This window comes from Pseudorasbora parva, chromosome 1, assembly GCF_024679245.1.
Source record: "Pseudorasbora parva isolate DD20220531a chromosome 1, ASM2467924v1, whole genome shotgun sequence".
Taxonomy (NCBI): Eukaryota; Metazoa; Chordata; class Actinopteri; order Cypriniformes; family Gobionidae; genus Pseudorasbora; species Pseudorasbora parva.
The window spans coordinates 61,237,752-61,252,432 of record NC_090172.1 but is presented as its reverse complement, the minus strand read 5'-3'; the positions used below and the strand labels follow the sequence as shown (position 1 = coordinate 61,252,432).

The following is a 14,681-nucleotide window of genomic DNA, read 5'->3' as shown; positions in this document are numbered from 1 at the left end:
GGCGGTTCGTTTATGTATCAAATTTGGTTGATTTATTGAATTTTTTTTTTTTTTTTTTGTGTGTGTGTGTGTTTTGAATGAATGATTGAATGTATATGTGTTGGTGTTAAATGTGAAGCACCATGTGAGCCTAAACTAATTGCCCCAAGGGGATAAATAAAGCTCTAAACAAACAAACAAAGAACCTTCTTGCCAGTGTTAAGACCAGCAGGTATTTACTGGAACTGCTATAATAAAAGTGTCAAACTGTCATGCTTTATTCATGGTGTTGCTTAATTAAAGGTTTGTTATGTGAAGCGGTGCAATGGTGTGCTGCGGGGATTTCTGCATGTTCTCAGTCAGTCAGCTGACCACTGAGAGTGAAGAAAGCTCTGATATTGTCACTGTTTCTATGGTTACCAAAGGTGTTATGCAAGTTTTACATCAGCACTTATTCCTGAGAGGTTTTGTTCTGTTAAGAGAAGACACTTCACATCAATATAGAGCAAGGGCCAAAGAGGTGTGTAAACTCAAAGTGTAAATTGAAACGCCAATTTTGAAATGGAGTTTCCTTGTTTGTAATTTATTTCTTTTTTATACGACGGAAAAAAGTGTGGAGTTTTGTGTGTGTGTGTGTGTGTGTGTGTGTGTGTGTGTGTGTGTGTGTGTGTGTGTGTGTGTTGTAATTATATTTTTTTCTGAAGCAATATTCTCACCAGTGTTCAATCAGCTTTGACATATTTAAATCTGCATATTTGTGAATTTTTATTTTTTTATTGAATCATTTCAAATTTGTGATATTTTTATCTTTTATAAAGGGCATTTACCCCCTAATCTTATTAAATATAGGCTATGCTTCAGGTTTAATTTTATATTGTTAAATTTGATAAATACATTAAATTAAAATAAGACACAATAAGGGCTGTTAACAATAAAATTAAATAATTTACACTGAAAAATTACAACTGTATTAAATAATGTTTTGAGATATGTAGTTTTGAATAGACACATACGAAATGTTGGAAAGAAATGTATAAACACGAAACTAAACCTCCAATAGGTGGCAGCAGGTGGCCGTCTTAATGAGCGAGTCACTGAGTCATTCATTCAAACGATTCATTCAAACACTGAATCGTTCAGTAACACACTTGTTGCTGTGAGACGCATTACGGTTCTGCTGTGTGTGAACGATTTTTACTGCTGAAATCGAAACAAAAGCGCTCAATATTGCATATAAAATGTAAGTGAATGTTAATTAATTGTTTATGAAACTGTCATATGAAAGCAGTGTCTTTTTCAGTCGTGATGGTATTTAGGAAACAGCTTAAACGCTCTAGTGTTGTGATTTCTTCTCGAGAGGCTGCATGAGCGTCAACAGCGCAACCTTGTAATCGTCAGTTCATCATATATTATTACCGACTATCGATCCCCACTTACACTAAATTAATGCACAATCATTCCTGCATTTTGGTGATTCGCTAGTTATTTTTTGTTTTATCAGGCAATTGTCCGTCGGGCAAGTAAAATTATTTTTCACTTGTCCCTTCAAAAAACCTACTTGTCCCGGAGAAGATATATAGATATGTAATATATTTGATTTATGTTAATGTTTGGGACATGGCTTTTAATGGTGAGACTTTTGCTTTTATAATCAGGCTCTCAAAAATGATATCAAAAGTTGGATTTAGATTTATCGGCCAAGACGATTTTCTCAATATTTCGATTGTTTTGCACCCTCATATTCCAATAGTTATTATTTTCAAATAGTTATATCTCAGCTCCAATCCTAAACAAACCACACATCAATGGAAAGCATATTTATTCAGCTTTCAGATGATGTGTAACTCTCAATTTCAAAATATTGACCCTAATGACTGGTTTTGTGGTCCAGGGTCACATATGGAAATGATTTGATGCTTCAAACGGCTCCACTTCACTTTTAGAGCACTTTTATAAGTTTATTGTGCATTTAAATATGTATTTTTGTGTTTTGTAATCCTGCCCCTCTCTCTTCCATCAGATTAAAACCATCCTGAGCGGCTTTATCATCCGAGGGTACCTGGGAAAGTGGACGCTGATGATAAAGACCATCACTCTGGTTCTGGCCGTGGCGTCGGGCCTCAGTCTCGGGAAGGAAGGTCCGCTCGTCCACGTTGCCTGTTGCTGTGGCAACATCTTTTCCTACCTCTTCCCCAAATACAGCAAAAACGAGGCCAAGAAACGAGAGGTTAGCCATCATTACTAGGCTTAGCCTCATTCATATTCGGACATTACCTACAGTTTCAAGGCGTAGATATCAGAGTATGTGAGCGGCAGCAATTTTCCCTCCACGCTCTAAGCGTTCACGCCGCTCCGGGTTCATCATTTCACGCTCCACTCGTCGCTCTCTAATATCAGAAACACCGCTCCATCTTCGCTATGAGGAAATTTGCGGCTAAAGTATTTAAGTAAGCTTTGCATTATCACAAAAGTTCGGTTTATAACAGGCATTACATGAAAAAAACAAAATAACGTTTCAACATGGTTTATTGCAACAACAAACATTTCCGAATGCCAAGCTGTGTGCCAAGCTTATTAGGCTTTATCAGCATTATTTAAACATTATTTAAACAAAGTTAAATATCATTGCTCCTTTTGCAGTGCAAATTTTGTTTGGAAAGATGAAAACACTTTGTTTTCATCGGTTATTTTATCTACAGGTCACACTACAGATTTCTGCTCATTTAAAATCCGATACAGATAACTGTAAGCAGATGGACTGTAAGATTACATTTGTTTGAATGCACGAGAGAGGGCGTTTGCGTGTGTGAATAAGTGCTACCTGTTTAAATTGTGCTTTCACCTGATCAAATTCAGTATGTAGACGGTACCAGAAAATTCCATGAACTATAACATCCCGCTCATCCATTGCCGTCATCATAAACCTGTAAATTTTTTCTGATTTGAATGATATATCTGAATCATGGTAGTTAAATGTGCTTAAAGGGGGGGTGAAACACTCAGTTTCAGTCAATCTCATGTCAATCTTGAGTACCTATAGAGTAGTATTGCATCCTTCATATCTCTGAAAAGTCTTTAGTTTTATCATATTTATAAAATAAAGATGGGCTGTACCGAGTCTTTCCGGAAAAAACCGAGCGCCTGGAGGCGTATCGTGTGGGCGGAGCTAAAGAATGACAAGCGCAAAGCGGTGACGTCCTCAAGCGTGGAGAAACCCATGGCTATCTCAGCTAATACAGATAATGATCCACAATCAAATCTGAGGCTGAAATAAATTGAACAGGAGAAACAGCAACAGCAGGACGTCCGTCTCTGTGGTATGTACTGTATTTAGTGGCCTGTCAACATTTGTGTGTGTTTACTCGCAGTTTATGAGGACATGATTCGGTTTATGGACTATTGTATGCGACTAAACCTTAGCAGTAGCAAGCAAAACGGTTTTACACGTCAGACTAGTGTAACGTTATACAGAGAACAATAATGGAGTAACCGTTAGTGCATTTGAATGACGAAGCACGTGATCGTGTCGTTTACTCACGCGACGATAGCCAACAGCTCAGACATTTGAAGCAGTTTAACTCACCGGCTGCTTCCAAAGCAGGACCGAACCTTTATCGCTGGGACCGCTCCGTCAAAAACACACTTCTTTGGTATGATTTGGTGAAGTCCTGACAGCAGTGGCCGTGGAGATCCACTTTGAGACGCGACTGAAGCGATGTTGTGAAGCTTCCCGTCATTTCTGCGTTCAAATCGGTTCAAATGCAGCGCTGCCTTCCCGGAATGCTGTGCTGAAGCGATGAAGTCGCTCGACGTCACCCATAGGAATAAAGTGGAGCGCGGCGCGACATAAGTGTTCACGGACGACTGGATCTGCACCTGAGAGTGTTTATGGGCGTGTATTTCCCTACCGTGAGAAGAGCCCGTACGGCCCATACAAGGACCTTCCGCTCTTTAACGTCAAGCCGACCCATACTCTCCGAAACTTGTGAGAAACCGGAAGGAGTATTTGTGACACAGAAATACTCCATCAAATGTTCAACATTAGTTTTTGAAACTTTGTCTGTGTTTAGGATGGGAATCTAAGTCTTTAACAGTGTAAAAAGATCAGTATGCATGAAACAGCATTTCACCCCCCCTTTAATGTGTGAGTTCTGGCTAAAAATACTGTTATATTATAGGCTGTGGCATGAATTGTACTCGTGATGGAGCGGTAGTGGAGTGCTCTCGGAGCAAGTGAAAACAAATTTTTTTTTTTTAAATCTGCTCCTCACTCCTTTCAAAATCTCCTCGCTCCGTTCATACTCTGGTAGATGTGTAGACGGTGATCCTTCTGTCCGTGTCTCTTCTCTCAGGTTTTGTCGGCGGCGTCGGCTGCTGGTGTGTCTGTGGCGTTTGGGGCTCCCATTGGAGGCGTTCTGTTCAGTCTGGAGGAGGTGAGTCTCCCTTCCTTCAAATCAGACCAGACCGAGATTGTTTATCTTGAGTTGGGATGTCAAACGTAGTCCTATCAATCAACTTTCTTTACATAGCGCTTTTACAATGACGATTGTTTCAAAGCAGCTTCACAGTGTTAAACAGGATTATAGTTTATAATATCAGTATTATCCTGTAATCAAGTCGCTCACTTTTTAGGTATGAAGGCTGACGTGCTGTGTTGTTGTGCGCTTGGGAATGTAAATGCATCATACGCCATCGTGTCGCTATATCATTGATATTGCCATATGACACTTTTTTTTTATTTATCATGTAAAAATATATACCGGTATTATCGTGGATGGTATGATATGGCACACCCCTATTGATGTAATATGGTGTAATGTTCCAATCTCTCTCAGGTCAGTTATTACTTCCCTCTGAAGACGCTGTGTTAATAATCTTAAAACAACATTATTTTACTTACCCCATTGGGAGATTGTTTTGCTTATTTTAAGCAAAAGCTCTCTTAATATTGAGTTATTTTTTCCCAAAACTAGACAATCATTTTTACTTGTCTAGTAAATGTTTCTTAATGTAAGAATTTTTAGATATTTTGACTATAAACGTTTCTTAATGTAAGAATTTTTAGATATTTTGACTATAAACAAGACAAAAATACTAAGTATGAAATGCATTTTTTGCAGTGTAATATGTCGTAATGTTCCCATCTCTCTCAGGTCAGTTATTACTTCCCTCTGAAGACGCTGTGGCGCTCGTTCTTCGCTGCTCTGGTGGCGGCGTTCGTGCTGCGCTCCATCAACCCGTTTGGGAACAGCCGGCTGGTGCTGTTCTACGTGGAGTACCACACGCCCTGGTACCTGTTCGAGCTGTTCCCCTTCATCCTTCTGGGCGTGTTCGGGGGGCTGTGGGGGGCCTTCTTCATCCGGGCCAACATCGCCTGGTGCCGCCGACGCAAGTCCACGCGCTTCGGTAAATGCACATCAGCACGCCACATTTCAGTTATTTGACCTTTTTTTGTATAGAGACAGAGCGTATTTAGGCCACGCCCACACCGAGGAGGGGGGAAACAATCGTCTTTTTTAACCTATAACAAAAAACAGAACACTGTCTAAAAGCTGATATGTGACAAGGTGTACAGCAAACAAGCTAAAAAACACAGAACTAGGTTTTTATAAGCTGACCCCCAAAAAACGAGAGTTTAAAAGTGGATACGGGCAATAAGACGTGAAGCTTCAGCAGGAAGAATGGGTCATTTTTGTGATCCTGACACTCAGTATGCCCACGTGTGCAGTAAATATTTTGTGAAATATCCAAATGTCTGTTTTATGTTATATTTTCTGTCACTGACTACTTTCCCCTCCAGTAGCTCTCAGTGTAATATAACATGTCGCGCTCTGTCTCTATTGCATGTATGCACTTTTATGACTTCAAACGCTCGTTTTTTGGGGCAACAGCTTATAAAAACTTCTGGGTTTTTGGTTCTGTTTTATTTTGCTTGTTTTCTGAACACATTGTCACATATCAGCTTTTAGACATTGTTAGTTTTTTTGTAATAAGTCAAAAATGACAAGGAGGCAGCATCACGCAATAGAAAGTCAATGGAGACGGTTGGTTTGTTTTGTAAATGCATGTTTGTTTAGGCAAGTACCCGGTGTTGGAGGTGATCACGGTGGCGGCCATCACGGCCATCGTGGCGTTCCCGAACCCGTACACGCGGCAGAACACCAGCGAGCTGATTAAGGAGCTGTTCACGGACTGTGGCCCGCTGGAGTCGTCTCAGCTCTGCCAGTACCGCAGTCAGATGAACGGCAGTAAAGCCTATCCGGAGGGCTCGGACGCCGCCACCCCGGGGGTCTACTCCGCCATGTGGCAGCTCAGCCTGGCCCTCGTCTTCAAAATCATCATGACCATCTTCACCTTCGGTCTGAAGGTGAGAAGCCGGCGTTTGCGCTTTGCGTTTCTGTGTTGTGATGACTGTTGCAGTAGTTTAAAGGGTTAGTTCACCCAAAAATGAGATGTATGTCATTAACTCCTCACCCTAATGTCGTTCCTCACCCGTAAGACCTCCGTTCATCTTCACACACAGTTTAAGATATTTTATATTTAGTCTGAGAGCGTATGCAAGTGTATGCACACTATATACTGCCCATGTCCAGAAAGGGAATAAAAACATCATCACAGTAGTCCATATGGGACATCAGTTAGTTCATTAGAGTCTCTTGAAGCAGCGAAAATACATTTGGGTCCAAAAATATCAAAAACTACGACTTTATTCAGCATTGTCTTCTCTTCCGTGTTCCTCAAAAAAAGATTCAAACAGTTCATGAATCAGGGAATCGATCAATGTTTTGGGTCGCCAATGTCACAGGATCCAAACATTGACCGTAAGATCCGAACTGCTGAAATCGCGTGACATTGGCGACCCAAATCATTTATCAATTCACTGATTCATGAACCGTTTGAATCTTTTTGGAGGAACACGGAAGAGAAGACAATGCTGAATAAAGTCGTATTTTTGGATTTTTTTGGACCCAAATGTATTATCGCTGCTTCAAGAGACTCTAATGAACTAACTGATGTCTCATATGGACTACTGTGATGATGTTTTTATTCCCTTTCTGGACATGGACAGTATAGTGTGCATACACTTGCATACGCGCTCGGACTAAATATAAAATATCTTAAACTGTGTGTGAAGATGAACGGAGGTCTTACGGGAGAGGAACGACATTAGGGTGAGGAGTTAATGACATAAGCCACGTTTCCACCACAGGAACTTTGGGTGGTACTCGGTGTGTTTTGACCGCAGGAACCAGGGTCTAAATGAAGTTCCGGGTAAATATTTCCCCCTCCAAACGGCCCTGCTCGCGAGGTAGTACTTTTTCAAAGTTCAGGAACTTTCGAGGGCGGGACTTGGGCGCTGAACATGCTGATTGGTTTAGCTCACGCAGCATTTTATTTCAACCGGCATTTTTAAAAGTATTTTGCGAGGTTCGGTCTCCGTTCAGTAAATATCAGTCTTGCTCTCTGTCTGATGGCGCGCGTTCGTCTCAGCCATCTCACGTGCAATGTCCGTAATAGCTGATAATAATAAACATTGTCATTTTAAATCTAGCTTTACAAGCTTTCTGAATATGCTGCTCTTTTCTGTCGTTGTTAATTTCCTCTTTAGTAAACCTAACGTTATACATAACCAGCAAAAGCAGCACAGCTTGAATCTCTTCCACACTCGTTATTCATTTTTTTACAGTCTATTTTTCACCATGTAAACGACCTGACCGATTACTTTTAAGTGTGTGTCCTTACATGACGTGACAGCGCGCGCTGCGCTCATGTTGACAAGAGAGGAAAGTTAATTTTTCTGAGGGGTAAACTTTTTATTTCGTAAGTTATGAAGATAATGTTGGAGGAATGACACAGCGTATTTTGCCCCAGGCAGTTTTTACTTTAACTGCGCCTGACAGAATAATTATTTTTTTCCTGAGATGATTATCACACTTTACAACAAATAAATAGCTTATTATATAATACTGTATTAGTCCTGGTGGCCGTTAAGAGTTGCTATGGCTACAGTAAACACAGTCCAGCTGCTGGAGAAAACAGCGGTGACATTTTTGATGCGGCAGACAAACTGCATGTGACAAAATGATCGCGATTGAAAGTCATCACATGTAAACACCAGATCGGTTTAGATAACGTCTCATGTAAACAGTCCACTAAATCTAAAAATGTCATAATTTTTTGTTCATTTTTGCGGTCGCACAAAAATGATTACTGTCCGTCAGTGACTTGGAGGAGCAGTCGCGTGCAGTCCTACATCACCGGACTAATCTGCCTAATCTTCTCGGTACTTTATCGCGGTGGAAACGCAGACAGCTGCAGGTCTGGGGGGGAGAAAAGTTCCTGGTACAAATTGTTCCGGGTAATTTTGGTGGAAACGGGGCTATACATTTCATTTTTGGGTGAACTAACCCTTTAATAGCAGTGCACTTTTCAATACCACAGTATTTCACACTGAAACTAATTCAGCAATGAATTTATTTGAAGTATTTGCAAAACAAATGTACAATTAGGCCATGTTTCATGGAAATTATTCTTTAAAGAAACTTTGTGGAAAAAACTGTTACATCAATGAGTGAATGAATTTACATTATATATATATATATATATATATATATATATATATATATATATATATATATATATATATATATATATATAATAAAATTACCCTATATATTCATTATATTAGCCTATATATTCGTTGTATTAGCCTATATAATCATTATTTTCTACTCAACATGTTAGTGATGTCTTGTTTAAGGTATGTTTAAATAAATCTGTCATGAAAATGACAGACACTGTTTATAAATTATTATATTTAAATAACGAATTGGAGAAGAAAAATTATAATTTGATTCAGAAGTTAATGCAAAAACTGCCTTATGTGAAGCTTATGAGTGTTGATTATTATATCTAAAAATAAATAACTGAATGTTAACCTTTAATATTACAATTTTGTAATGAAGTAAGGACACGCTATATTTACTGCATTATCTTTAAGAAGGATAGACACAATTTTTTCAGTAAACCACTGTTGAATACAAATAAATAAAAAGCAATTTTGTAAAACTGCTGTACCGAACCGTGACTTCAAAACCGAGGTACGTACCGAACCGTCAGATTGGTGTACCGTTATACCCCTATCGAACATTCAGTTTTGTGATTGGCCGCTTTAAGAAGCCTTTATTGCAAAGCCAGCATGACCAAATTAATGTTCAAGAGCCTTGAATATCAGAATTGCAGTTGCACCATTTACAAAACACATTTGAGTGGACGTTACCAGTTCTTCCAAAACAAAGTAGCAACAGTTCAACTTTAACATTACAGAAATAAGAGCAAGATATTTGTATGTTGCGATAATCAGAATAATTATTTTATGCAGAAAAATGGCCTTGTATATGCTTTAATATGATTTTCAATATAATAAAATTGTAATCAAGCCTGACTATTTGAGCCCTGAAATGGTTAATATTTTATAGGGGTGACCCCGAATAGTCGAGGTCGACTCTTCGGGCCGCGCCACTCCATTAAAATTCGAACACATTGTTTTCAATGAGTGTACACACACCAGCGACGGCATTCTGTGCCTGTCCGCGGCGACTCAGGAAGTTGTTTAAAATCCTGCCGTGCCACAGAGCGCCATTTCAAGGTTTTATATTAAATTTATATTATATTTCCCTCAAATCGTCAATGTACTGATTTCACCCATTGCTACAAGATACACCCATCGTGCAGCTCTTCTGTCAGAAGTCAGTTCAAAACTGAGCTCGCGCGTATACAATGTTAGCGTCCGGTGTGAGATCCTGAGGCGGCGCTGAGCTTCCCGTCCGGTGCGAGACCCGCTTTAGGCACAATCGGCTTAAGAACGTGCATATAAACGCACTCACTGTTCCCTTCCTCTCTAAACAGGCATGTTGTTTTTAGGTTTATTTATCAAAATGTTTTTATATCTGTGTGATGTTCTGTATTTCGATCGAGGCTTTAAAATGTTATGAGGAAATGTTTCACGAATGTTTATCCACCACATTACCTTTTATTTAAACCTAAATAAGAAAGCCATTGTCAGTTCGTCTGTCAGTTGCAGGTAGTTTTGGTCGCTTTATTAAAAGTTGTTGCTGTGTGCAGTGTGTAAAGGAAAATAAAAATAGTTTTACCCTCCTGCTGACTAGTGTCGTGCCCCTCCCAACCCAATTACACACACAGATGATTCGACTATCGGGCGACCATAGAGAGATTCGACAATTCTGATTCCAATGTGTAAACCCTTAGTCGGGGACACCCCTAATATTTTGTTCACCGGTGTGTTGTATATGTTTGCTCTGGTCAGGTGCCGTCGGGTCTGTTCATCCCCAGTATGGCCATCGGTGCGATCGCTGGCCGGATTGTAGGCATCGCGGTGGAGCAGTTGGCGTATTATCACCACGACTGGTTCCTGTTCAGAGAGTGGTGTGAAGTGGGCGCGGACTGCATCACTCCGGGACTTTACGCCATGGTCGGCGCCGCAGCCTGTCTGGGTGTGTATGCATGCTTTGCCCTCTCTGTGTGTGTTTGGCAGCCTGTCTAGGTGTGTATGCATGCTTTGCCCTCTCTGTGTGTGTTTGGCAGCCTGTCTAGGTGTGTATGCATGCTTTGCCCTCTCTGTGTGTGTTTGGCAGCCTGTCTGGGTGTGTATGCATGCTTTGCCCTTTCAGTGTGTGTTTGGCAGCCTGTCTGGGTGTGTATGCATGCTTTGCCTTTTCAGTGTGTGTTTGGCAGCCTGTCTGGGTGTGTATGCATGCTTTGCCCTTTCAGTGTGTGTTTGGCAGCCTGTCTGGGTGTGTATGCATGCTTTGCCCTCTCTGTGTGTGTTTGGCAGCCTGTCTAGGTGTGTATGCATGCTTTGCCCTCTCTGTGTGTGTTTGGCAGCCTGTCTAGGTGTGTATGCATGCTTTGCCCTCTCTGTGTGTGTTTGGCAGCCTGTGTAGGTGTGTATGCATGCTTTGCCCTCTCTGTGTGTGTTTGGCAGCCTGTCTGGGTGTGTATGCATGCTTTGCCCTCTCTGTGTGTGTTTGGCAGCCTGTCTAGGTGTGTATGCATGCTTTGCCCTCTCTGTGTGTGTTTGGCAGCCTGTCTAGGTGTGTATGCATGCTTTGCCCTCTCTGTGTGTGTTTGGCAGCCTGTCTGGGTGTGTATGCATGCTTTGCCCTCTCTGTGTGTGTTTGGCAGCCTGTCTAGGTGTGTATGCATGCTTTGCCCTTTCAGTGTGTGTTTGGCAGTCTGTCTGACCCTCACTCTGCGTCCTGTAGGGGGTGTGACCCGGATGACGGTGTCTCTGGTGGTCATCGTGTTCGAGCTGACCGGCGGGCTGGAGTACATCGTTCCTCTCATGGCGGCCGTGATGACCAGCAAATGGGTGGGCGACGCATTCGGCAGAGAGGGGATTTATGAAGCCCACATCCGTCTGAACGGATACCCCTTCCTGGACGCTAAGGAGGAGTTCACACACACCACGTTAGCGCGGGAGGTGATGCGGCCGCGCCGTAGCGATCCGCCGTTGGCCGTCCTGACGCAGGACGACATGACTCTCGCCGAGCTGCAGGGCATCATCTCCGAAACGAGCTACAACGGCTTCCCCGTCATCGTCTCCAAAGAGTCGCAGAGACTGGTGGGCTTCGCTCTGCGCAGGGATATAACCATCGCCATAGGTAACCAAACGCTTACGGGTCTAATTATAAGCCGCGTTTCCACCGCAGGAACTTTCCCCAGGGACTTTGGGGTGGTACTCAGTGTGTTTCGACCGCAGGGTCTAGATTAAGTTTTGGCTAAATATTTCCCCCTCCAAACGGCCCTGCTCGCGAGGTAGTACTTTTTCAAAGTTCAGGAAATTTCGAGGGCAGGACTTGGGCGCTGAACATGCTGATTGGTTGAGCTCACGCAGCATTTTATTTCAACCTGCATTTTTAAAAGTATTTTGCGAGTTTGTTCTGCGTTCAGTAAAAGCGCGCGTTCGTCTCAGCCATCTCACGGTCAATGTCCGTTTAGCTGATAATAACACACATTGTCATTTTAAATCGGCGAAAATTTTTCATTTTGAATCTAGCTTTACAAGCTTTCAGATAGGGATGCACGATCATGATTTTACATGGCCGATACCGATTTCCGATTTTATTTTAAGCAACAAACAAACAATATTGAAAGGATACATGAACAAGATGTTTATTTGGTATTTAATATGCCAAATTGGCTTTTGGCCAATGAAAACAAGTTTGCAATCTGAAAATAATGGGAAACTAAATTAGGTTGAACCTATGTAAAAATGTACATTACCTATTAACTTAAGCAACTGCATATTCTACAATCCAAACAACACAATCAACACACATTCAACAATCCAAACAAAGGTGTAAAGGAAAAAGTGTTTACCAGTTAAATTTAAAAAAAATAATTACAATTAAATGATTTTAAAAAGTATATAAATACATTGTTCCAAAAATGTTAAATCAAATAATGTTTAGTGCAACGAGAAAACAAAGATGCTAATTCAGGTGCTTTTTAAACCAAATAAAGTCAGTGTAATTAAAAATAAAATTAAAGCTGCAAGCAGCATTTAGCGGGGTTCAAGCTTTTAAGGCTTTTTAAGCACAGAGGCATTAAAGACATTAAGTTTATTTAGCAAGATTTTAAACACTGAAAAAATAGATGGAAAAGTCCATTTACAGCCAATATAGGCAATTTACCATAGGAAATGCATGGTTTTTAAAGCTTTTTCACAGTTATAGCGCCACCTATAGTCCGATCTCTTTAAAACATTGCATGCTTCATCAGCATGTTATGCCACATGTACCCAACAATTTTCCTGAAGTTTTGAGTTTCCCCTTAGGATTTATAGGCTTTTGAGTGTATTTTGCCACGCCTCTTTTTTAAATGGCCCTTTTATAGCCTTCCAAATGCAAAAGTTCAACTTTTTTTTTGATAGTTATTGATCTAGAGAGTCCAGAGAATTGTCCTAGACTGGTTTAGTTCTGCTCGGGAAAAAAACCTGGGACAAGTTCACAAAAGTAGATTTTTAACATAATTACGAGTATTTAATTAACGATTTGATTGACAGCAATGGCCCCAGAGGCAAAGTTGTTCAGCATGAGGAGATCTATCATATGATATGCATATTTTGTGAATGTGTGCAACACCACGTGATTACAGAGCCATAAACATAATAGGTGCTCAAATTTCATTGGCCTATGGCGGCCATGTTTTTTGAGATACGCCAATGTCCTCATAGACCTAAATGGTACCTTGGGCCAAGACACCGCATACCAATTTTCAAGTCAATCGGACTAGCGGTCGTGTGGTTACACCCGTTTTTGTGTTTTTTTTTCATGTTATAGCGCCACCAAGTGGACAATCATTGCAATTTTTTTCAAGTGACCGAAGTTTGAGCTCTTAGACATGTGACCCAAGTTTTGCGAAAATATCTCTTTCCATTCACAAGTTATAGTCATTTTCGTAATAGTGGCCCCCGACCAGTTGAACATTTTGGTTCTGCTTAGCGACCATGAATTGTAAAATTTAAAATTTTTGTATAATTATTAATAGTCTCGCTTCCAAGAACATGTCTACAGTGGTTTGGTTCCAATCAGGGAAAAGATGTGGGAGAAGTTTACAAAAGTAGGTTTAAAAAAAAAAAAATACCCAAATTTTTTCCCAGGGTGACGAGCCAATCCGAGGCATGCGTTTTGTCCGTCCCGAGCCAAGGATTCCAACGATATAAGACACTTGAGCCCACGCCTAACGATTAAGGAGTTATGAGCCGTTTCGTACTTTTGCTCGCTGTAGCGCCCCCGTCAGGCCGATCGGGGCGTGCCTCGGTGACGTAGGTAGTCAGTGTGAGTACCACCAGCCCTGAAAGTTTCAAGTCTCTACGACCTACGGTTTGGTCTGCCCGATCAGTTTTAGATGGAGAATGATGCATCATGGGAAAATTAACAGTAACAATAGGGTTTCAGCCTTTCAGGCTTGAACCCCTAATAAAAATGATCATCTGATAGTATTTCACTTCAAAAGTACATGGATGTTCTTCTTTACAAACAGAAGCATTTCGGCTTTCTCACGAGTTAGTCCGTTTCGTTTCTCGTCCAACACGTGAGAAGCTGAGCTGAACAAGCGCTCACTATCTACGCTTGTGCACGGCGCAGAGAGGAAAGCTCGCGCATCTTCAGCGAGTGCAGGAAAGCGGCTCTTACCGTATTTGTGTGCCAGGACACCAACGGCTGTTCGCTTCTTATCTGTGCTTCAGACAGGTAGCTCTGCATTTTCAGTCCTGCTCACATATTGCAAAATACTTCCACACAAGTGACATGTTCGCGAATAATTGCAATATAAGCATATGTGGATTGGGCGCACTTCCGGAAAAATCAGCGGAAAGAAAGAAAAAAAACGTCCGCTTCCCGGTCTCGCGCTAGAAGCAAAAACCGTCCGGTTTCGATTTTTGGCCAGTCAACCGGTGCATGCCTACTTTCAGAGTACGCTTTAGTATCAATATGCTTTATTAACCTTTTGTTAATTACTTCTGTAGTAAAGCAATACATAACCAGCAAAAGCAGCACAGCTTGAATCTCCTTCATACTTGTTGTTGTTGCAGGCAGTGTGTGTCGCGCTAAAATGTTTACTGTCCGCCGCTGACTGGGAGGAGCAGTCACGAGCAGTCCTACATCGCTGGACTAATT

The 14,681-nt window shown here is 41.2% G+C and overlaps 1 protein-coding gene across 8 annotated transcripts in view; it reads left to right on the top strand.

The window, feature by feature from the left end:
- clcn3 (chloride channel 3) overlaps window positions 1-14,681 on the top strand; it is a 78,606-nt gene that overhangs the window by 46,225 nt on the left and 17,700 nt on the right. For all 8 annotated transcript variants that reach the window (XM_067447193.1, XM_067447202.1, XM_067447185.1 and 5 more), the window contains 6 exons: window positions 2,000-2,206; window positions 4,332-4,412; window positions 5,133-5,385; window positions 6,057-6,346; window positions 10,307-10,493; window positions 11,265-11,663. In XM_067447193.1, the coding sequence (XP_067303294.1) occupies window positions 2,000-2,206; window positions 4,332-4,412; window positions 5,133-5,385; window positions 6,057-6,346; window positions 10,307-10,493; window positions 11,265-11,663 (1,417 nt within the window). The remainder of the gene's footprint in view (window positions 1-1,999; window positions 2,207-4,331; window positions 4,413-5,132; window positions 5,386-6,056; window positions 6,347-10,306; window positions 10,494-11,264; window positions 11,664-14,681) is intronic.